Here is a 24,756-nt window from a genome sequence, read left to right on the forward strand (position 1 = left end):
TGATGTTGGCCCAGCGCAGTGGCTCGTACATGTAATCCCAGCACTTTGGGAGGCCAAGCCAAGCGAATCACGAGGTCAGGACTTTGAGAACAGCCTAGCCAATATGATAAAACCCCATCTCTACTGAAAATACAAAAATTAGCCAGGCGTGGTGGCAGGTGCCTGTAGTCCCAGCTACTTGGGAGGCTGAGGCAGAAGAATCTCTTGAACCTGTGAGGCAGAGGTTGCAGTGAGTTGAGATGGCACCACTGCACTCCAGCTTGGGCAACAGAGTGAGACTCCATCTCAAAAAAAAAAAAAAAGAATTGATGTTAATCTCATTCTTCTTTTTCTTTCTCTCTAAATTCTCTTATAATTCGTATTTATTTAATCTTAATATTCTCAAGTTTCAATAAGACATGCGTTGGTGTGGGTCTTTTTATATCCTGTTTGGCCTTTATAAACTCTTGTTATCTGAGGTCTTTCATCTCTTTTGAATTCTGGAAAATTAATTAACAGTTTTCTTAAAATATTTCCTTTTCTTTTGCATTTGTCTTCCCCCTCTTCTTCCCTTTTCCCTAGTATCTGGATTTTGGAACCTCTGCTTCTATTTACTATACCTCTCTACTCTCTACTCCAATTCTTTTCTGCTGCTTTCTGGAAGCAGGCCTCTCTCTGAGCTCCCCTTGCATTGCTCTGTGTGTGTTTGTTGTTGTTTGTTTTTGTATCCATCATGCTATTTACCCCATCTGTTGTGTTCTTTATTTCAACTATTGTATTTTTCTTCTTAATGCTTTCTTTTAGTTTGTATTAGTAACCTCTTCGTTTATCCATTGGAGGATATTTATTATGTTACTTAAATTTTATAGTCTGTCCCAGTAATTCTGCTTTGTGGCGTATAATTCAGGGCATTGCCCTTCTCTTATAGTACTGGAACTTATCTAGTTAGTTTGGCTTGAGAGCTCCTTTTACCAGGGATGCCAATTTCTCTGCCTGGGAATTTGGGCTAAAGCCCAGGCCACAGGTCCTGTTCCTCTGAGGGAGTTTAATAAAAGAAAGGAGGTGAGTCTCAGGCATCCCCAAACTACTTTGGTCCTTTTGCTTTGCTGCCACTCCCCCAAATGGTTCCTGCAGCTCCGGGGTTCACCTGTAGGCTCTTGTAAAGCACCAACACTGGGAGGAGGTATTCTCCTCAGGTTGTAACAGACCAACTGGGAGATTGGAGAGGGTGGGCTCCCTACCCAGCCAAGCTTTTGCCTGCCTGGATAATGATATTACCCTCCAGCTCCTGACTCCCCATAGCCTGTGCTTTTTGAGCCAGCTTCTGTGCAGAAGAGGGGATGGGGCTGGCAGTGATCCTCCTAAGGCAATGCTGGGACAACATGTTTACATGTTTTAGTTTTTTATGTGCTATAATGCAGGTCCTTGGGGACATGGTAGAGTGGCACTGAGTTCAGACTTCGGATTGGGGCATGGGATGTTTGGGAACCGAAAGGGATTAGAAACGGGATCTTTATAACTGGCAACTGGAATGCACCGGGGGAGTCTAAAGAGAGCAGCAGGGAGAAGATTACACAGGACTGACTTGCTAAGACAGCAAAGGAGGAGACAAGGCCTGCAGCATCTAAATGCATTGCATCAGATTTGAAAGATCATTGTTCAGCTTGGTGTTGGCAGTCTGCACTTGAAGATATGTGTCACTCGGAGACTCAAATTGAAGGAAGAGATTGCTACCCAATAGCCACCTGTCTCTATTCCATCATCACTCTTCACCAGATTGCCTCACCTAGCCATGACAGCTTTGGGGCAGTGAGAGTCCAAAACCTGAATTTTGTGGACTGCTGTCTCTGACTACTTTCAAGATCTTTTGTGCTCCCAGACCTTTGATAAAATAATCCTGTCATTTGTGGTGGCTGCAGCTGCTGCCAGGCTTTTCTGCACTTTCCTTTCTGCCCTTCAAGCCATCAAGCCCTGCTGCTGCAGACCTGTCTTTACCTGCAGCCTGTCTACCTTTGTTCACATTTTAGAGTAGCTGCCTGTAGTTAGTGTAACTGGAGCAGCAGGACTCATGCCTTGCTGTGAAGCCTGCAGCTATTACAGAGGTCTTCAAGAAGGGGCATGCTTACCCCTTCCAAAATTATTTCTTATTAAGTATATTAAAAAAAAAAAGAATTGCATAGGGCTTTTGTTTTTCTTCTGTGAGGTCTCTATGGAAAATAAATGGAGGGAGTGATGCTAGGGGGTTGGCAGATTTTAGGTAAAAGAAAAATGGTGCTGTGGTTTAGAAAGGGATGCTCTGCTGCAGGGGTCGGGGGTGCCTTGAGCTCTGTTTCCTCAGTAGGGATTTGTATTGATGCAGTGGGTGTTTGGGGACTTCATTTCTTGGATTGATTAGTAGAGAAATATTTTTTCATAGACCCAGGGAGCTGTACCCTCTGCCCCTTCTTTTGCTTGTGCCATTTGAAAAAGATTAATATGCCATGTTCCTCAGATCATGACTTTATATTAGAAGCTCTTGAATTTTTTAACCTAAATGGAATGGGAATGAATATTTGATAACCGTTAGTTAGAAAATCACAAGGCTTATTTTTTAAAAAGCTCAATGTATTGAACACAGTTATTATTTTTCTCTATCACAGTATATTGGTAGTTCAATTTTAAAATCTTTTTATTTTGTAATAATGATAGACTTAATAGAAAATTGCAATCAATGTATAGAGAGGTCCTGGGGATGTAGTTAGTAAAAAAAATAGCTTAGAAAAATTCCAAACAACACTAAAAAGGGTATGTGGAAAGTGAAAATTACCTGATATCCTGCGAGCTAGAGATTATTATCATAACTGATATTGTTGACTTTTCTTCCTTACATTTCTCTAGACATATGTAAAGACACATACATCATTTGACATAAGTAATTGTATAAGAAGCACACATTTCAGAAAATAATTATTTTTAAGTAAGAGAAGGAAAAAAGAAAATGTTTCCTTTGGAGCTTTCTGCCTCAGCTGACAGCCCTAACTTTTGATGTATTTGTTTGCTGATCTTGTCTCCCCTCCTGCATCTTTTTTTTTCTAAGCTGTAGACTAAAGAATAGTACAGTGCACATCTCCATGCCCAAACCATTCATGAATGGTTAATATGTCTCCTCCTTTGCTTTTTCCTCCCTCTTTACATATACATCTGTGAACAATGTTTTTGATAAACCATTTTAAAATAAGTTGCAGAAATCATGACATATCACCTTGCAATACTTGAACATGCAGCTTCAAAAAATAAGGACATTCTTCTTCAAAACGAAATACATAGTGGATGCATGGATTTTTTTCAATGTGTTATAATCCACACAAACTGCTCAAATTATTTCAAATTTAGCCAGTGGAAGATGACTCAAGAGAGCTCCAGGGTGGAGTGAATATAATAGATATTTACCTGAAACCTATGAGTACCATGGCCGGTATATCAAATCAGAGTCCCAAGACTCTGGCATCTCTCTTAGAGTGTCAAGTTTTTCGTCTCTAAATACTTCTGATGAAGGCACTGTGCATCTTCTCATTTCAACCTAGCAACTGTTATTATCCCCACTCTCCAGATGAGGAAACTGAGGCCCAAGGACGGTTAAGGGAGACCCAGGGAGGTTCAGGGTCACTCAGTGAATAAATAATGGAATGATATTTTGAAATCCAAAGTCTATTACCTTCACTGCCATGCTTATAATGTAGTATATGTGTGGCTGCATCAGTCTCATCTGGGGCAGACTCGCAGAAGGAAAAAGCATGGAAAAAATATGGAGGATTTACCTTTTCATCATCTCAAAATTACTTTCCAGAAGCTACCCTCAGTGGAATTGTCAGAGTCTAATTGCTTAAATAAAAATAGTCCATGAGTTCTTCAATAGATTTAAAGAAGTTGAGAAAAATTATTATTTTGGCTGGGTGTGATGGCTTATGCCTGTAAGCCCAGCACCTTGAGAGGCTGAGGAAGGGGGATCACTTGAGCCCAGGAGTTCAAGGTCAGCCTGGGCAACACAACTAGACCCTGTCTCATTTTTTTTTTTTTGAAATAAAAATATTTAGGAAAAAATTAAAGGGAGAAAAGAAAAAAAGTCAACCTTTTTCACATTTTTTTTTGGGCCAGGCATGGTGGCTTATGCCTGTAATTCCAGCATTTTGGGAGACTGAGGCAGGCAGATTGTGTGAGCCCAGGAGTTTGAGACTAGCCTGGGCAACTTAGTGAAATCCTGTCTCTATAATTTTTATTTTAAAAATTATACAACGACATTTAGAAAAATTGAAATGTATGGGATAAAAAAATTACTTGCATCTAACCCCTAGTCTTGCCAATTACTAGTGACATATTTGTGAGTCTCTCTTTTTTAATGTTTTTTTCACTCATCTAAGTTTACTTAGATGTAATCAGAGTGTCTCTGAAATGTTGTCTCTTGCTTTTTACCTAGTAATCAAAATATAATTGTTGATCATGAAAACATACTAGAACTTCCATTTCCATAAAATTGATTATTATTTTTGATTACTCCTATTTTAAAAGGTAGTCAAGATAAACACGTAACAAGTTCTCAGGGGAAAGGGTGGTCTCGAGGGAAGGGCAGATGTGTAAATAGTTATTCCATAAGGATAGGGTACTACACACCATGCAGTGGAAACACAGAGGAAGGGCAAATAATGGTTGCTTCCTGGGGAAATAGTTACCTAACAAGGTGAGATTTGAACTAATTTTTTTTTAAAGCATGTGTAGGACTTTACCGAGGATGGAGAAAAGGATTCCTGTAAAAGGTGAAGAGTGCACAAAGCCAGGGAGATGGGCAAACACCTTGACCTGGCTGGGTAGGGGGAGTTGGAATTCAGGAGACAAGAGGAACTGATAGCCAATGAGACCGGGCAGGTGGGCAGTGGCTAGATGAGGGGTGTGGGTCTAGATTTCTGTGTGAAAAGGGGTAGTTTGTAGACTAGAGCTATTAAAGCCATTTGATAATTTTGAGCAGCAGCATTCTTGGGTCTTATTTGCATTGTAAACAGTTCCTTCTATTGGCAGTGTAGAAGAATGACGAGTCATTCTTTGCATCTGAGAATGACAAGAGTCCGAAAGGGGATGTGTTAAGAGGGTATTGATGGCATCAAGATAAATCTGAAATGGGGGTTATGGTATGTGGTAAATTTCCATCTTTAGTATACAGATTACAAGAATATTAGATGTATTAGCAACTTTTAGAAATAGTTGACATTTCTCTTGGTTAACATCAGGGGTAATGTCTAGAGAGGCCATGTATAGTTGTGTAGGTCGCTCACTGCACAACAGTGCCTGGCCAAAGGGTGCAGGGGGGGGCGAAGTCTTGAACCCAGTTCTACTTCCCAAGCTGCAAACGTTGGCATGGACCATTTCCACCCAGAGAGGTTCTATTTTCTAAATTGCACAAAGGCAATGTGACTAACAGTAGCCCCTACAACATCCCCAGTAATTATTACCCTTTCTGAGGTTAGGCCCACTTTTATTCTTTAGAATAAGCAGTGAGATAAAAAGACACCAGGAGGCAGAGATCAGCCCAAATCTCCATTATTCTCTCTTTCAACAACAGCTTGTCAAAAAACACAGATTTCTGGGCACTATCCCCAGGATTCTGATCCGATCCAGAAGTCCAGGCTGGGGCACAGGAACATGCCTTTTTTTTTTTTTTTTTGTGACGGAGTCTCACTTTGTCGCCCAGGCTGGAGTGCAGTGGCGCGATCTCAGCTCATTCCAACCTCCCGGGTTCAATCAATTCTCTGCCTCAGCCTCCTGAGTAGCTGGGTTTACAGGTGCCTGCCACAACGCCTAGCTAATTTTTTTATTTTTAGTAGAGATGAGGTTTCACCATGTTGGCCAGGCTGGTCTTGAACTCCTGACTTTGTGATCCACCCACCTCAGCCTCCCAAAGTGCTGGGATTACAGGTGTGAGCCACCACACCTGGCCAAGAGCCTGCGTTTTTAAGAGGCACAGTAGTTGACCCTGTTGTACATACTTTGTTACACTGAAGCATTATAATTTTTGGAGACTGCTCATTTACAGTGTAGTGGTATTGAGTATTATTCCGGTATGAGATACTGGTTTTCAAATGAGGTCTTTGGTTAGTTGCCCAGTCAATACACACCTCCTTGTGGTTTATTTTTACGTTTTGAGTTTTTTAATTGATTGCACATTAAAACTAGACTGACTATTACCAGGGTCATTTCAACACTTTCAACCTGCTACCCCTTACCTCCACCATCCCTTGCCCTTGGGGTCTTTCTTTTCTTTTCCATAATAAGCCAAAGTCCATGATAAAATCTATGGGAGAATAAAGTGATATCTTTATGTGAGGTTAAACAAGTTTTTTTCCTAGAGTAACCATGGATTGTCTTAAGGAGTTCCTGCCCTGAGTTCATTCACTTGAAGAGTACTGTCACTGTCAGACATAAGGTTGGAATGTTTGTTTCTATTAATCATGCAGTAGAATTTAAATACAATATTGCTTTTCTCTTTTTAAAAATGTACTTCTGCTTAGAACTATTTTGGTGGAAAACTTTCTGCTCAAGGGAAAATGCCTTGGATTGAATATAATCATGAAAAAGTTTCTGGCACAGAATTCATAATTGACTTTCTGGAAGAGAAACTTGGAGTGAATTTAAACAAAAACCTTGGCCCTCATGAAAGAGCCATCTCCAGAGCGGTGACCAAGATGGTGGAGGAGCATTTCTACTGGTGAGTCCCCTCTGGTTGTCCCCATCCTTTTGAAGTAAGCCCCAAGTTCTGTATCACTTTTCAGATCCTCTTTCCACCTTTTCAAAACTTTTCTACCTTGACAGTTTCGGATGAAAAGTCTGACTGGCTCAGTCGTCAAAGTTGTTATGACTGCTGAGTTTCTGGTTACCTAGATCAGGGGTCAGCAAACCATTTCTGTACAGGACCAGCCAGTAAATATTTTAGGCTTTGCCAGCTGTCCGACTCTTTTGCAACTAGTCAGCTCTGCTGTTTTATCACAGAAGCAGCCATAGAGAGTATGCCAACAAATGAGCGTGACCATGTTCCACCGAAACTTTATTATGGATACTGAAACTTGAATTTCATTTAATGGACCATATCGTTCTTTTGATTTTTTTCAACCATTTGACAATGTGAAAACTTCTTAGCCTGTGGACTATAATTTGATGGCCCTTGATCTAGACTAGAACTCACTGAGTTAAGGAAGATTGTTCAGTTGATTGGGCCCAGGGCTTTTTACCAATTCTGTATAAACGGTTGAATTAAAGTAATATGTCAGACACTCAGAGGAGGGACTGGGAAGACAAATCAACATAGAATTCCTAGGGTCAGTTTTCCATAGATAAGAGCTTCTCCATGTTCCAGAAGTAAAGCATACTACTCCTTTCTGGGTTTTCTTTGGCCTAATGCAAACTCCTTTTTTGAATTCTCCAAGTTTGAAGCATCACATGAGTTGATGAGTTTTCCCTGTTCTGTTTTTTTCGTAGCTTTGAGTTGGCAGTGGTACCATGTGAGTTAAGCAGATATGGTTTTTGCTTTACAAACTTATTAGTCATATGGTTTTAAAATTTTTTCTTTCATTTTCTAGAGTTTCTGTACTTTTTCTATACCCGAGTAGATAGAGAAAGTTTCTCTTAATTCCTGCAAACCTTATTTTGTTCCAAAGATTGAATTAAGATTTGTTAAGCCCACCGTTTTTGGCATTAATATATTTCCAGGCAGATGCTGGCCAGTAGCTTTTATTAAACCTCTCCCGCTGAGTGACATCCTCAGTGTGGGGTTGATTGGAAAAGGTTCTTCCTCCTCCTCTCCCTATTTCATTTATTTCACTCTCTTTCTAAATGGAAAACTTGCTGTTCCTATCTCTCGGATTTTAAGTGACCCTCTTCGTTTTCTCCTGCTTTTGGTTCTTGCCCAGTGTATTCCAGGGCCGACCTAAGCTCCACTTCTACCCTCCCTTCGCTACAGAGGTGATGGAGTGGGGAGCAAGGAGGGGGCTGGAGAGAGGCCGGAGACAGGGGTACAGATCAGTGTGGAAGTAATCAGACTCAGTGTTCATGGAATGAACCTGGCCTTTTCCTTATAATAGTAATGGGGAACTACTGGGGCACCCCTCCCAAAGAATTGCAGCAGTCACAGTGAGAACCAAAATGCATGACTGCATCTGACATGCATAACTTCCAGGAAAAACTTCGCTTCTGAGAAAAGCCTCACGAAGAGCCCACGCACTTGCTTACTGGGCTCTAGTTGGTTCTGCCGCTGAAGGGAAATGAACTACCCACACAGGGTCACCTGACCTAAGTGCCTTCCCTCCACAGCTTCCCTCCAAGGCACTGCCTCATTTGATTGATGGGCCCATTGATTGCCAGAGCTATTGCTTTGTTAGCTGTCTGAAAAGCTGAAAGCCATACATTTTAGTTGTCACTTTGGCTACAACTCTTTGATTTCCATAGTGGTTTAGAAAATATATATTCCCATTAGAAAGTTTTTGACCCAGAAACATTTCCAACTACCACACATCACTGCTTTTTGTTCTATGTGTGCATACATGTCATTTTATATAACTTTACTCCCTGCCAGAAGTTCATTCCTGCCCTTCCCTTTCCATCTCTCCTTTCACCAGCCCGAGCTGATACTCCATGGAGGGTGGAGCATGAGTGGGGATGAGGGGTGGGGGTAAGAGTTGGGAAGTGGTACCCAGTGGGGAAGGAACTTAATTTTGTGGACTACAAACTCCCGAAGGCTTGGGGATCTGCTTGGGTCATATGTAGACTCTCCTAAGACAATTACATTTCTCTAATTCACTTTTTAATTTGAAAAATGTTGGCGGGGTTAGCTATTATTTCTTGCTTATGTCTTCTCAATGGTTAATTTGAGGAAAAAATAGTGAAGGTGGGAATGAAAGGTCTTGATTGAGATGCACGTGTCTGATAAACTTTCAAACTAACACTGCTAATTCCTACAGTTCCATTTAGTCTCTAGTAGCAGAAGGAAAAACAAGTCTCTCTCTGTTTCTTAAGCCTTTAGCCAACTTCTTGCTTTGGGGAAACCCTGAAGAGACTTTTAGGAGAGCTCTAAATCCCAATGGAGAGCAGACTCTCTTTTCCCTATGCCCCAGGCAGAGAATCTTAAGATACTCTTCCCTCAGGCACCTCCCCTCCTCCCATCTTTGGGTTCCAAGGCCACACACGAAATGTCTACCCATGAAAGCCGAGGCCCAGCATATAGGGATCTGACCAAAATATGTAGAAAAATATTACAAGTATGAGCTTTCCATTATATCTTGTTAAATTCTAACAGTCAATGAGCTCTTAGGTTGTATCTGTACTCACAGAGCCAGAAGAGGAAATTTAAAAAACCTACCTTGTTTGACTCAGTTGATTCAATTATGTTGAGTTTTCATGTTTACTTTGGCCTGAAACCTTAAAAACACCCCAGGTGTGATTTTATCAAAAGCAAAGGCAATGAAAAGCCAGCGTTGTTATGTTGCATCACATAATTCTGAAACTGTTTTAGGTCTATTCAAATAAACACACTTAGCTCTAAAGTGGCATTTCTTCCACTTGAAATCTATACAATGATGTTCCCCTTGCATTATAAAAACTATTATTGAAGATCAAGAACACAGTTTTTAAAAATCCCCTTTGTTCTACTGAATGCTTAAGTACAGAGAAGCTGGTGTAAAGGGAAGTCAGCTAGACATGGGATCAAATTACTGGAATGAAATTGATTTTTGGTAGCACACTACAGCTTCTTCAGTGTGACATACTGCCCCCTTGTGGATGTCAGTGAGCATCTTCGGTCTTTCAACACCATACGGGTATCCTTTTCAGACTATGCAGTTATTATAATATTTTCACCCATAAAAATATAGCCATTAGGGGCAATCACGGTGGCTCATGCTTGTAATCTCAGTACTTTGTAAAGCTGAAGCAGGAGGATTTCTTGAGCCCAGGAGTTTGAGACCACCCTGGGCAACCTGGCAAAACCCTGTCTCTACAAAAAAGTTATCCAGGTATGGTGGCACACACTGTAGTCCCAGCTACTCAGGAGACTGAGGTGGGAGGATCTCTAGAGCCCAGGAGTTTGAGGCTTCAGTGAGCTGTGATCGTGCCACCTCACTACATCCTGGATGACAGAGTGAGACCGTGTCTCTAAAAAAAAAATAATAAAAATTCCCTGTTCTAATGCCTGTGTGTGTGCGCACACAGGCATTAGAACAGTGAATTCAAACCTACTTCTAGGCTGGCCATAATTTTAAAATTTTGAGTGTCGTTCTGGAGATGGGAGGAGATGGGATACTTCCATAAATTGACTTAACCAAGAAGATCTTTTCTAAAAGCCAAGAGACTACTCTTTCTGATTACAGCTTGGTTCTTATGTTCTTCTTTTCTTTCTTTTCTCCCCACCCCAGTGTCAGATGTAGTGGGGGCCCTTGTTTGGAGGGGTTGATCTAATGCTTGTGAAACTTGGTGAAACTACAGAAACATATTGTATGCTCCTATATTTTTGAGCAGATATTCAGAGCATAAGCAAAAGACAACAGGGATGTAGCTTTATGCAGAGAAAGGCATTCTCATGATTTGGAAAGCCAGGTGTTGACACTCAGTCATCAAATTATTATTTGCTATGGGTTTCCACTTATACATATTCATTTCTATCATGGGCTAGGTATTAAGTTATAATGTGTGATATCTTCATTAAAATATCAGGGGTCAGCTTCTCTTTGATTGTTTTCTTGTTCTCCTTTAAACATTTTTGAGCAGGTTTTGTTCTTCTGTTCTAAGATAGACTTTAAAAAAATCTCTTTGACCCAATCTTTGCAGAAGAGATAAGATACATTAGTTGTGATAAGGAAAATGAGTATTTCAACTTCTTGAAATAGATTCTCAAAATGATAAATTACTTTAATTGCTTAGCCTTGCCTGCTTTCCAACTTGACCCTCCCTGTCCTCTGCAGTTAATAATTCATGATTCCTTTTGCAGTGGGCCTTTTCCCAGGGGAGAGTAAAGAGCCGTGGATTCTAAGAGAAAAGTGGCAGCCCCTTCTTCATTTTCGATAGGCATGTCTCTTAGTCTCTTTTCCCATTTTTCTATTTAAGTATGTGTCATCCCTTAGGAATACTACTTAGCAGTAGCTGGCTCAAAAGCAAAGCCTTTTTTTCATTTCATCAATAATTCACTATTTCTGCAAACTTAATGAATGACTATTAGTGGCCGGGATGGTATACCTGTCGTCAAGTGGCTCAAGGGCTGGAGGGAGACATCAAGTCTTTGTAATGGTTAGTGCTGGGGAAGGGTTTGAAGAACCAAGGAAAGGCAGCCAGCCACTACTGGAGAGAAGAGGGGAAGGCTTTGCAGAGGAGATATTGTCAAAATGGAATCCAAGGACAGTTGGAATGGCAGATGAGGGGCTGGTGACAGGGAAAGCTTAGGATGTCCCGGCAGAGGGAGCAACATCCGCAGAAGTTTAGAGGCAAGAAGGAGGCATTTGGGGAGTATATTAGGCCATTTGAGCTGCCATAACAGAATACTTTCAACTAGGTGGCTCATAAAGAACAGGTTTGTTTCTCATGGCTCCAGAGTCTGGTGAGTCCTAGTTCAAAGCATCAGTGGATTCGATATCTGGTGAGGCCAGCTTCGTGGTTCATAGACAGTCATCTTTCTCCCTGTAATCACATGTGGTGGAAGGGGCGAGGTAGCTCTCTGGGGTCTCTTTTATAAGGACACTAACCCCGTTCCTGATGGCTCTGCCCTTATGACCTAATCATATCCCAAAGGCTTCACCTCCACATACAATCACACTGGGGGTCAGGTCTCAACACATGAATTTTAGAGGGATGTGAACGTTCAGTCTATAGCAGGAAGGTGCATGTAATTCTGTATGGCTTGTGCATAGGGTGCATGGGAGTCAGTGCTGGGAGATGGGACCAGAGAAGGGTCAGGTCATAGAGGGGTTACAATGTGGGGAGAGGAGCTGGTGTGCCATGCAAAGAAGCTGTGGGAAGTTAATGAATGATTCTAAGAAGCATTAGTGTTATGACTAGGTTTGTGTTTAGGAAGTTCTTTGTGTCCCTTGGAGCAAATGGATTTCTGAAGGGCCTTGAAGGGATGTCAGGGGACCTGGTAGGAGGCCGTGTGCCTCGTAGTTAAGAAATAATGAAGGGCTGAACTGCAGTGTTTATGGAGTTGGAGAAAGGGCAAATTCACAGGGTGACTGACTGTCAGGAGTGAGGGAGAGGGGATAGTGAAGAACTCCTGGGATCCTGGCTTGGGCAAGGAGAATGAGGTTTGAATGGAACAAAGATGATGAGTGCTGTTTTGGAAATGTTGGTTTGCACCTCCTGAGGGTCACTCACATAGGATCCATTGATCTCAGGAGAGGGCTGGCTATGGGAAACATGGGTGTGAAGTCATGAGTGTGAGTTAGATGGCTCCACAAGTATGGAGTAGGAAGAAAGGAATGAAGATAGAGATCTTGGGAATATGCGAGGGGTGGAAGGAAAAATAGTAGAGGTGTAAGCTAAGAGAGAGTTCCAAGAAAGAGGCCAATAGTGTCAGATGCTTCAGAGAGTTCAAGAATATAGAAAGATGGTCTATTTAGATGTTGCAGTGTTGACTTGAACAAGAATGATTTTGGTGGAGTGATTAGGGTAGAGGCTCCAACCACATGAACAGAGTTTTCAAGAATCTTGGTTGTGAGAGGAGATGGATTCTCGTTTGCAATAACACGGAAACATACAATGTGATGTCTTCTGCTTGTAGTAGTTGATTTAGGAATCTATTTTCTCTGGTATTTAAAGTTTATATGCATTTCACTAGCTTCAGCCCTTAAAGAGCCTGCCTGGCCCTCATTTACTACTCTTCTCTGACACTGGTTTATAATATGGGCACAGAGAGTGAAAGAGAGGAAGAAAAATCAAGAGCAAGGTAGGAAGGAGAAGGGAGGAAGACCAGACAGTTTCTGAGGTTACTTCTAGCTGTGAAATTCTGAACCCACCCAGTGTTCCTTCTTCTGTGTCCTGCATTCAGCCTGCTGCAGGTAGAGAACCTCCCACCATTGCATTGGCAGAGACTCCTCCCTGCCAAGCTGTGTGGCCCAGAACAGCTGCCTCTCCCTTCCTGCCTGCTACTCCTAAAACTCTCTACTGCTGTGATTTTACCTGGTGTGCGTGCTCTCATTTCCTGTGCTACAGAGGAAGCTGAAGTCATCAGGCAGGAACTCGAAACTTCTCTGTAGCCCCTCACCTCTTACAACGCTCTCTCTTTCTCCAGCGCGGAGAAAGATGTCCCTGCTTCTCTCCAGGCTGCCTCTTTCAGCCTGACCTTCACATCTTCTAACTTGTCCTTGAACTGTGGTTTCCTCAACACTCTAGAAACTTCCTAAAGTGACCTCATCTCCTCTCACAGCTTTAAAACCACCACCAACGTGTCCCTGCTCACCAGTTTTCTAGCTGGAGTCTAAACCAATCTGCTGACTTCTCAGCCTTCTAGACAGCTTCACCTAGGGCTTCCATGGGACCTTCAAATGCTACAGGTTAACTAATCTTTCATCACCCAAAATATGTTCTACCTTGTGTAATCTGGTATTGGTTAGTGGTATTACCATCCAATCAAACTATTATTTTAGAAGAAAATACCTAATTTCTCCTTACTGATAAATCTTTAGATCCATCGTAGTCCAATAGATTCTTTTTTTCTGTTGCAGTGTTTCTCCTATGGATTCCTTCTGCTGTTGCCTCACCCAGCGCATCACCTCTTGCCTGGTTTTGCTGTAGTGTGGTAACTGGCCTTCCTGCCAGCATTTTCTCCACCTTCCAGTTCTTCCTTTACACTGCCACAAATCTGAGTATGTTCTTGTCTGTTTAAAGCCTTATGGCAGTTAACCTTTGCTTTGGGAATAAAGTTCAGCTCCCTTTCCTTAGGTCTGTTCTGACCGGGCCCATGCCCATACCTCCAGCCTCCCTCTTCCAGGCTTCCCCAAAAGCATCCTGTACCCATGTGCTCCTTACGAAAGTTCTTGCAGTTATCAGGCCACCGATGCTCTTCATGCGCCCGCCTTCACCCTCTGATCTACCCAGTGAGCCTGATCAGTTATGCTTATGATTAAACCTGAGTAATTTGTCACAAAGAATTTTTTTCCCCTTCTAACCTGTCGGCTTAGAGCCACACATTCCGCATTTTCCCACTTTAGATGCTTTTTTCGGATGCTATTATTACATGGACATGTTCAATTTAGAATAATTGAGTTTTACCCTAAGACCATTGACTTCCAGAATGGTAAAAGGTTGTGTAACTCTTTTGTTGTGAATTTAGACCTAGTACAATTAGAATCAAAGTGCTGAATTATTCTAATGGAATGTGAAAATTGCCACCTTAATTACTGCAGGTGTGAAAAAGGAGCAAGTAGAAAAACATTTTGTTTCTATGTCTATATAGAATTTACTAGAAAAAAATGCAAGATATTCTGTATTGAAAGATCAATGGAATGCTCTGACTATATACATTAATTCATCACTATTGTGATGTACTTCTTCCTGTTTTGGGGAAAAACTATTTCTTGATTCTTCAGTACTTTATTTTGAGAGACTTACCAAAAGAGGCAACAAAGCTTTCTAACAAGATTTGTGGGCATTCTTTTAAAAAGGTAGCAAGGGGCCGGGCGCCGGTGGCTCACGCCTGTAATCCCAGCACTTTGGGAGGCCGAGGCGGGTGGATCACGAGGTCAAGAGATCGAGACTATCCTGGTCAACACGGTGAAACCCCGTCTCTACTAAAAATACAAAAAATTAGCTGGGCATGGTGGTGCGTGCCTGTAATCCCAGCTACTCAGGAGGCTGAGGCAGGAGAATTGCCTGAACCCAGGAGGCGGAGGTTGCGGTGAGCCGAGATCGCGCCATTGCACTCCAGCCTGGGTAACAAGAGCGAAACTCCGTCTCAAAAAAAAAAAAAAAAGAAAAAAAAAAGGTAGCAAGGAACAGCTATACCTATGGCACAGGGAGTATGTTGAAATTGGCTGTAAGACTTTTTGGTAAAAATCAGGATTGCAACAATTTTAGAGAAATCTATTTCTTATTTTATTTGTTTTTAGAACAGAGAACTCTTAAAGAACAGAACTATATAAAATGATCAAAATGCCTTTTTTTCTTTAGGTGGAAAGCAGCATTTTATCATAGCTGTGATTTGCTATCATTCCTTGAGTTCTCTCTCAAAATATTTTTCACCCCTTCGATTAAAAAAAAAACTTTAAAAATGCAGCATTCTGGCTCTGCCACTTTCCAATTGCTTGAATTTCTTTTTATTTTTAAATCTTTATTTATTGATTGATACAATGGTCTCACTATGGTACTCAGGTTGGCCTTAAACTCCTGGGCCCAAGCGATCCTCCTACCTGGCCCTCTTGAGTAGCTGGGACTACAGGCATGTACCACCACACCTGGCTTCTGAATTTTTTGAAGTGGCCATTACTGCTGTATCAGCCAGTGCGAAGGGTAAAGATGATTGCCAATACATCTTTTATTACTCATTATGAGGGAAAATGAAAATGTCTTATGCCTGTACTCCCACACAGCTACATTCTCGCAGCCTTCAGTAGAAAACCCTTTTCATTTCTGTCTACCAACACTGTTTGTCATAAAAAAAATTCTTGCTGTTTGGAGAAAACAATCAGCAAAGACCTGGGTATAGTAGTCAGCAAAATGTTTGAACAGTGAATAGCTGCCGGACTCTCCCTACGGATTACACCGTTTTCAGGAGCACCTGAATGAGCAGGTTTACCACTAGTATCACCTAGATGGGAAAAAGGATTCAACCAAGTTCCATGGATATTTGTGTTCCCTTTAGAGCTCTTGAGAACAAACTGAGGTAGAGTTGATTTTCTTGGAGAGAAAATCATTTACATAATATTTTAATTTATAATAAAGATGGCCAGGTGCACTCGCTCCCTAATCCTCTCTCAAAAAAGCAAAAAGGCTGGGTGTGGTGATGCATGCCTGTAGTCACAGCTATTCCGAGAGCTGACGTGGGGGGATCACTTGGGCCCAGGAGTTAGAGTCCAGCCTGGGTAACATAGCAAGACCCTGTGTCTTTTTTAAAAAAGGCAAAAAGGTTTTTTCTTTCTTTTTTTTTTTAAAACCCTTTTGTATCATGAAATGTAAAATGCATATGCAAGGTATATAAAACAAAAATGTGCAGCTTAATTAATGAACACCAAGCATAAACCTGCGGAACCATCATTTTGCTCAGGAAAGAGAATGATGCCAGCAACCCCAGTCACTACTGCCTCCTGCCCTGTGCCCCCAGGAGTGCTCACTATCCTGACTCAAAGACTTTTCAAGTGGGTTTCTACTTGTATTTTGTGGGGTTGTGTGAGAGAAGGCATAAATGTGGCACTGAGAGGGGAGGGGAGAGGTCTGAGGGTGGGTACCAGGTTTGATGGCATCTTTATCTGGATTTTTTCCCATTTCTTCCACAACCCCTTAAGTCTAGGCATTGACTAGAGCCTGCTGTGATATCTGCCATGCAGATTGCTCTTTGTTAAAGCTGCAGTTATTCAGTTCCTCCAGAGTGTACTGAATTCTGAACGACTCATTCTAAAGTGACTCTGTGGAGCTGACATGTACATGATGCACAGTAGTAACTTGTTTCCACACAATTCCAGGACATTAGCTTATTGCCAGTGGGTGGACAATCTCAATGAGACCCGGAAGATGCTCTCTCTTAGTGGTGGTGGTCCCTTCAGCAACCTGCTGAGGTGGGTCGTGTGCCACATAACGAAAGGAATTGTGAAACGCGAGATGCACGGCCACGGCATTGGCCGCTTCTCCGAGGAAGAGATTTACATGCTGATGGAGAAGGACATGCGGTCTTTGGCAGGGCTTTTGGGTAATGTACCACACCTTCTATTCTATATTTGCTATTCTTACCTTTTGCATGATTAGCAAAGCACTGTTGATTCACTAATTTATGTTTTAATTTTGGTTGATTTCTTTGCTTCCCTGTGTAGGTTGCCATCCACACGTTTAACCAAATCCTCTACTTTTCAAAAGCATGCATCTTTCTGCTTAATCACTGGTGCTTGACTGTTTTTAGTGTGGTGAGCCTGTGTGAAGAGAGTATGGAACATGCTTCAGCATTACCACCTGACTGCAAGTGATGCTGGCGTTTCTGAATGCGCTGTGAGAAAACGGGGGTTTTGAGCAGGGAAGCACCTGTTTATTATAAACAGGTTAGGGTCACAGGCTGCTTTAGGAACACACTGCTTAGAGGTTCAGCTGTGTACCCATTGACGTCACGAGTTTGAGAGGCCTGCTGACAGCACTGATTCCCATCCATTCCCTGTATATGTGGAATATTTGTCATTTTCTTGCTCCTCTTATTTCTGTTTGTTTTCTTAGTCCTCTTATTACTAGCACATTTTAACTCTGATTTTGTATTTGTCACATACAATGATATAATTTTATTTGGGAAAGCTCTAAAAGAGAAACACAGAGCAGCATGTACCCACGGGCTGGTGAGGATGGCTGGGAATAGAATGAGGCACGCTCGCTCCCCTGGCAGGCTGAGGGGGCCCTGGGCTGATGTGGTTCTTCACTGGGCAGAGCCTGATTCATTGCAATGACGATTCATAAACAGATACTGAATTCAGGACCTTCTATGTGTGAAATAATGGCTTCTCCTGGGGGATAGCTAATGTACATGGAGCCAAGTCCTCCATATAACTTGGCCATCTGACCAAGTCCTTTGAGGGCTACTAATTTTTTCCCCAGGTGGGTTTTCACTGGCTCTCCCTCACTCGCATTAATTTCCAGATTCATCCTCATTCTAGAGCACATTAAGTACCTCATCTCTGCTAGGAAGTAGAGTTTAGAATTTGTTTTGTTGAAAACCAGCTTAGGAACTGGAAGCCATGCTGGGTGGAGGCCGTGCTGGGTATAACCTGTTCCTTACAGAGTGACCCACTCTGACTGCATCTTTCTGCTCTACACTTCGGACAGTTGCTAAACCTGGGGTCTTCCCTTGAACCCCAGCCTGCAGAGGGGAGATCCCAGCACCTCATCCAGCTCTTGGCTAGCTTCATTACGGGGGCTATGGTCTCGGGCTCGGGGGCTTGATACTGGCTGGACTCCTTTAAAAGCTCTGTCTGGCTTGCAGAATTAACATTGTCTAGACTTTCTGTTGTTTTGCTCCGCTGGGACCAGGTAGACCTGCTTATGTAGATGTGAATGGAATTAACCTCAAGTTTGCTTCATTCCTTTGGAAACTTAATGCTGGACTCTTGGCCTCAGAAAGTAGGCTCACAACTGGGCCATTTCTTCTTAGCAATGACTATGTCTGTTTCTGGCTTCCAACCCTTCCTCACCGGCTCATGCTGTTGTGAGCCCCAGTAAGCAAGGAATTGAGTCCCTGGAATTATGACAGAAATTATGCTATTAGCACCATACATCTTTAACACTTTAACAGTGTGGCTTTTTTTTTTTAATTTATTTTATTTTATTTTTATTTTTTTTTTCAGTGTGGCTTTTTTAACCAGAGAGGGGCGACCTTCACGTTTCTGGACATTTCTGGTTGGGAGAATCAGGGAGCAGGGTGTTAGCAATAATAATGAAAACTGACAGTTGTTTCTCTTGCGTTTAATGATTTAGACAATATTTTCTCCCCAGTTTTCAGGAGATGGGAGGAAAATGAATCACTGATAGCTAGGCTGGATACATGAAAAATACTCAAAACAGCATCAAAAGTCTGGATGATTTTCTGGGGTGAGAAGCTGAGTGGGCTACTTGAAAAGCTGGAGTTAGCTGGTGTTATATTCTGTGAGGCCAGGGAGCAGTGTAGTTGTGAACTCCGTGATCAGAGAAGCACTTTTTCTATATTTGGAGAGGGAGAGGCTCTTTGGCTGATATCATAGTTTTTCTTACTAAATGAGGCAAAAAGCCTCATTTTATTTATTGAACAAGTGAAATTCAAACTACCTGTCTGCTATCCCCATGGACATGGCTCATTTTTAATGCTCAGATGCCTAAGAGACTCAAAATCCAGAATTACTTTTTGTAGAAATAGCTCAAAATTTGGGGAAATAATTGTCCATGGATGTATATCTGACTCATCAGGATATATTAGTTATCAGTGTTCTCAATCAACTTCAGCAATTTGAACATCTTCCAAGCACCAGGAGCTGAAGATTATGAAGATGGGTTAGAGATTTCCCCTTCTCTCAGCTAGCTTATAGTCCAGTGGGTGATGAGCCTCTAAACCATGCGAGGCAAATTACTGCTGATCTCTGGTGCCCTGTTTTCGTATGGCCTGTGAGCTAATAATGGTTTCTACCTTATTAAAATGTAGGGGAAAATTTAATAGAAATGTGCACAAGAGACCTGGAGAGCCTGAAATGTTTACCGTCTGACTCTTCACAGAAGTTTGCTGACCTCTGCTCCAAATGAGTAACTACACAAGTCGGGCAGGGGCAAGTCCCACAACAGAGATCTGTATACTTGGTTCTCTGGGATGAAATAACAGGGAGGACTGGGGAGGGACATAGGTGAGGTGGCAGTGTATTGGCCCAAGAAAGAAAAGAGTTTTCCCAGTGAAGAAAATAAGGAAGGATTTTTTTGGGAAAATCATGAGAAAAGGAATCCCAAGTGAGTGTTATTTGGGAATCATGGTTGAAATGAAGATTAAAAGATAGTTTGGAGCCATCTTATAAAGGACAGTAATTATCATGCTAAAAGATGCGTACTTTATAATACAGAAACATGGTGAAGTTGTAGGTTTCTGAGAATAAGAGAGAAGTAGCCACTGTGTGATCTAGAAAAGTGGCTCTATTCATGTTGGGGATGAATTAGGCCTGCAGGGAGGTGGTAAAGAGAGATGGGAGACAGGCAGTGAATAGCTATGGATGTAGTTTTAAAAATTGTAACTTAATTCAAACTAAAATAAATAAAATTCAAACTACATGAAACATTAAACAAAATTAGCTAATTTTTGTTTTCATATATTAAAAAACTATAGTCAAATCAGGTAGAGTTAGGATAGAAAATAGGGTTTTATGATATAAAATACATTAATAATATTTGTCATGAATAACTAGGAGGATAGTCATAATTATCTGTTTAGGAAGTACATTTGATGAGGTTCAGTATTCATTCCTGATAAAAACTCTTAGTCAAATAGGACTCAAAGACTAGTTCCTGAACACAATGGAAGGGTATTATATTAAGCCTACAACTGGTGTCATACTTAATGTTGAGTCAGTAGGAGCATCCCCAGTGAAATAAAATACAAAACAAAGATGCCTGCTCTCGCTGTTATTTAATGTAGTTTTGTGAGGGTTCTGACAGTGTAGTTGTACAACATGAAATAAAGATATCTTTATACTGGAAAGGAGGAGACAAAATTAGTATTTATAGAAATTAGGAGATTACGTAGCTGATATAATGGAGACTCAATTAAATTTACTACAGTTAGTGAGAGAGTTCAGTAAGTTTATGAGGGATACAAAGCTAACATGTAAACAAATTTTCTTGTCTAAAATAACCAGTTGGAAAATATAATTAAAAATATTAGAAGAATGATTTATATGAAATATTTAAGACTTACCGAAATAAAATGAAGCAGTCCTGATGAGAGAACATTTTTTAGAAAATGGAGAGGTGTGCCTTCATTCTTTATTGATTTGAGAATGATGACTCCAGAATTCAAACCTCAGCTTTGAGACTTTCAGCAAGTCTCTTAGCGTCTCTGGGCCTGAGTTTCCTTGTGTAAAGTGGAAAGAAGCTGTAATGGTGAGAAGAAAAGCAATGCATGCAAAGTGCTCTGAAAAGTGGTCGGCAGGTAGAAGTAATCAAACAGCAAGCAAATGTAGAGAGCAGGTGTGAGCAGTGTTTGGAAGGAGAGGTTTGTGGTATCATGAGAGCTGACAGCTGGAGGATTTTGCTTTTTAATTCTCATGTTCTTATGTTCCCCTTGGGGAAGGTGTTTGTGTTCACTGCAGGGAACTATGTGTAGTGGTTGCCTGATTGCCTCCACATGCCAGAAATGCATACATCGTTTATTTCTGAACACTCCCCAAAAGGGATGAGAATCAATAAAAAGCAAAGAAGACTTGAAAATCAAAAACAGAACGGTGAGGTTTTTGGGAAGCAGTGTGGTTAGAGGCAGGAAGCCTGGTGGCTGGCACATGGGTGTAGGAGTCCTGGAGTTGGATCCTGGGTTCACATCTGGAGCGTCACCGCTTACCAGCTCTTTGATTTCACACAAATAACTTGAGTTGTTTCATTTGCAAAATGAGGGTCAGAACAATACCTACATTAGAGGGTGGGGACTAAACGAAATGCTTTCTGTAAAGTACTTACTACAGGGCCTGGCACACAGGAAATGCTAAATAAATATTAGTTATTCTTATCACTGTCGCTGATTTTGTATCTAACACAACTTCATTGGAAACATTGTTTTCTGGGAAAAATGTCTTTGTAACAAAAATCTTTTTTCTGATTTTAGAATTTATTAACTGTAGAAATTTGGAAAGACTCAGAAAAGCACAGGGAAGGAAAATAAGTCACTGCAATTTTTAAAATATATATTTTTCCCATCCCTCCCTCACTCCTTGTTGCTGTAATCTTCTAACCCATTGCTAACAACTGTTACCATTTTGGTGCATATCTTTCCAATATTTTTATGCATAATTTTGAATCCTCTATATATACATATTTGTACATACATTTTTCAATTTCTTCTATTATTAATTATTCTATACCATGTGATTCTGTGTGCTGGGTATCATACTTGGTGCAAGAAAAACTGATAGAAGATTTATCAGACAAAACTCTTCTTTGCTTTTTGCCTTTTAATATTTGTGTTCTGTTATCAATCCTACGTAGATTACAGATATGACTTTGAAGTGGACAGGAAGTAAGACAGAATGAAAATAAGAGTTGTATAGTTGTGTCCCATGTTAGCACAGAGATACCCAGCTGTAGCCATGAGATACAAAGTATAAATGCAAGATGGACTCTAGTACAAAGTCAAAGGAACACTGTAGAGGTTCAGTCAGGGTGGTGGGAGAAATTATAAGAGATAAATTATAAAGAAAAGGACGCAAATCTTCTTGGAAGGCCAGGAGGTTTTTGCAAAAGCATTGGGAAGGAATGAGTCAAAGGTGGCAGTTCTTACCCAGAGGCAATCAGGCAGGAGTAGGTACAAAGGAATGTAAGGGAGTTTATATAAAGAGCTTGTTTACTCATGTGGTCCTAAGGCCGACCTTTGAACATCCATGGGTGCATGACTGCTCTCTACTTGGGGGGTCAACAGTGTTATTACCCACAAATGGTGTTTGCTTTAAGCCTCAGAACCTGGCCTTTAATAATTTGTAGGACTCCTCTCTCCAGGCAGGGTGACCATGTTAATTATCCATGTGTGTTGACGCAAAGCCTTTGTCATTAAATCTATACTGAATAGATGCCTGCAGCACCAGCTAGTGAGGGCTGTGGCTGCTGACTCTTTATAGCATCCTCTTTGGTGTCTGTGAGTGGCCCGGACTCCCAACCAGCTCTTTCACTGGATATCTGTGTCTGAGTACATTTGTTCATCTGTCGCTGGGTCATGGTCTGTGGGTCAGACCCAACAGAACATCACCCATTTGACAGATAAGAAAAATGAGTCACAGAAAAGTTGAATGGCTTGCCAACAGTCACACAACTGCTAAGAACTGAAGCCAGGACTCAAATCCAGGATGTCAGACCTAAGGCCTCTCCTGTTTTCTGACCTGACTACTACCTTGAAGTTTCTTAGGAATTGTGCTTTAAAGTACAGAAGTTAAATTATGTCAGGATCACATCTTTAGAACATTTTCTAAAATTGCCACAACTTCCACTGGCAAGTTAAAAATGTAGTCTTCAAAGTAATTTTTAAGTATGTTTTATTAGGTTGCTCCTAGAAGCAGAGTACAGATTTAAATGTGAAGCATTATCACTGATTTAGAGATCCTGAGCCTTGTGAGCTGAAGCTGTGTCCTTCATCAGGAGGCTTGCTGCCCAGCCTCTAGGCTGAAATGCTTAAGGAGAAATGTTCTCTTTTTAGGGGCTGCTCCTGAAAGACTGAAGTGGTAAATGGAATTTGTAAATGGAAGTGAAAAAAAAAAATCTGATTTCCAGCAGACTTCACTTGACTAATGAAAAAATGTAATGTGCTTTTCTTCTACTTTTTTTTTTTGCCAGGCTACAGCATTTGATTGAATCCGAAGATGGCTTGAGGAGTCATTATTTTTCAGAGAGTCTTTGTTGTCATTGGATCAACTCATTTTTAAGAACGAAAGTTTGTAGTTATTTTAGTAAATGTCAGTGTGATCTTGACTGTGTAATAAAGAATAGGGAGTTGCAGAGTAGTTCCTCCCTTCAAAATCAGTAAAAATGAATCACTTGCTGCTTCATGTCAGCTTCTTAAGCATGTATAATGATAGTGTGGCTTCACTTTTCAGAATGATTGTATTTTGCTATAGAATAAAATAATCAAGCAGCTTTGTTTTCCAAGTACATAGATACTTGGGTAACCACTAAGTTCACTTAGTTCAGAGTTAAATAATATTTGGAAGGTGAAAATATTCTCAAAGAACAACAGGGATAAGCTTTTGTGATTAGTCATAGAAAATCTCTAGGTTGCCCTTACCCAGAAATGCCTTTGGGGTTCCATCCCTCCAGATTGGGAAGCCTTACTCTGAAGCAGTGTTGATGCTGTTCAGGGGGCAGATGGATGATAGCAGAGTCAGGGAAACTCAGAGAAGGACGTGTGTTGAGGGAAAGGTAAATAAAATATGGGTGCAATGATGCCTTGCAGTGTAGGTAAAAGCCTTGGAAAGGTGGGTGCCACATTTTAGGCACTCTTAGAGCTCTGGCGTGCTGAGAAAGAGAGAAGTGGCCTCAATGAGCTCGAAATTCAAAGGAAAAGGCTGGGCCCTTGTAGGAAATAGGCAGGGGAGGGGGATGTGTAGGTTAACACATGTAGAAGAGCTGCTCTCTGGGGCGTGTGCCTTGGGTTGTTGTCAGACACTTTCTGTGGTTTTATACACCTTTTCTTATGGTTCTCAAGCTTCTCCAAGCGCCAGCACAAGATTACATTTTGATACGTCTGGAAAGCAGCTTTCATAAAGTTTCCTAGAGCTTGGAGCTATTCAGGAATATTGAAGTGGCATCCCCTTGTGTGTGTGTGTGGGGGGGGGTTGGGGGGGGGGGGGGGTCGGGGGGTTAAAGCTGGGCCTGAGTTTCTTCTCTTAATCTCTACTGACCCCTAAAGCTTATAGTGTGGTACAGGGTGCTAGGTGGGTGATCATGATGAGGTAGCACAGACTACTGAAACCTAATGTTTATTTGTTTTTAATTGGAGTTTTATAGATCCTGGGTGGTGACACAGCAGTTAGCGTGTGGGAAAAGTAGATGAATAATTGGTAAATAGAGTTGGTTTGGGAGATGTAGTCATATAGAGGCAGAATAATAAAAATACAGTTTCAGTTGTGAGGCTCAGCTGTGCACAGGTGGTGGTCAATAAATGAATTTCAGAATGGTGTTAGCAGATAGCCAAGCATGGACTCTAGGATCTGTGGATCTAGGAGTACTTTCTGAGCCAAAAATTTAAATTTATGAATGTGTTTAAGAGTAGGTAGGATCAGAAATAGTAAGGGGCTGTACAAGTGGAAACTGCATTTCCTATCAAAAATGTTATTTTCGGCCACTTTTCTATTGTTAGACACCTTAGGAAGAGAGTATACTTGTAATAAT

The 24,756-nt window shown here is 41.3% G+C and overlaps 1 protein-coding gene across 5 annotated transcripts in view; it reads left to right on the plus strand.

Annotated features, from left to right (window-relative positions):
- Positions 1-24,756, plus strand: part of FAXC (failed axon connections homolog, metaxin like GST domain containing) — a 76,887-nt gene that overhangs the window by 9,601 nt on the left and 42,530 nt on the right. For all 5 annotated transcript variants that reach the window (XR_005196748.1, XM_017507685.2, XM_037731098.1 and 2 more), the window contains 2 exons: positions 6,516-6,712; positions 16,653-16,876. Coding sequence is in view for 4 of the 5 variants with exons in the window: in XM_017507685.2 (XP_017363174.1) it covers positions 6,516-6,712; positions 16,653-16,876 (421 nt within the window). In the remaining variant the exon portion in view is untranslated. The remainder of the gene's footprint in view (positions 1-6,515; positions 6,713-16,652; positions 16,877-24,756) is intronic.

Source organism: Cebus imitator, unplaced genomic scaffold, assembly GCF_001604975.1.
Source record: "Cebus imitator isolate Cc_AM_T3 unplaced genomic scaffold, Cebus_imitator-1.0 Scaffold382, whole genome shotgun sequence".
NCBI classification, from domain to species: domain Eukaryota; kingdom Metazoa; phylum Chordata; class Mammalia; order Primates; family Cebidae; genus Cebus; species Cebus imitator.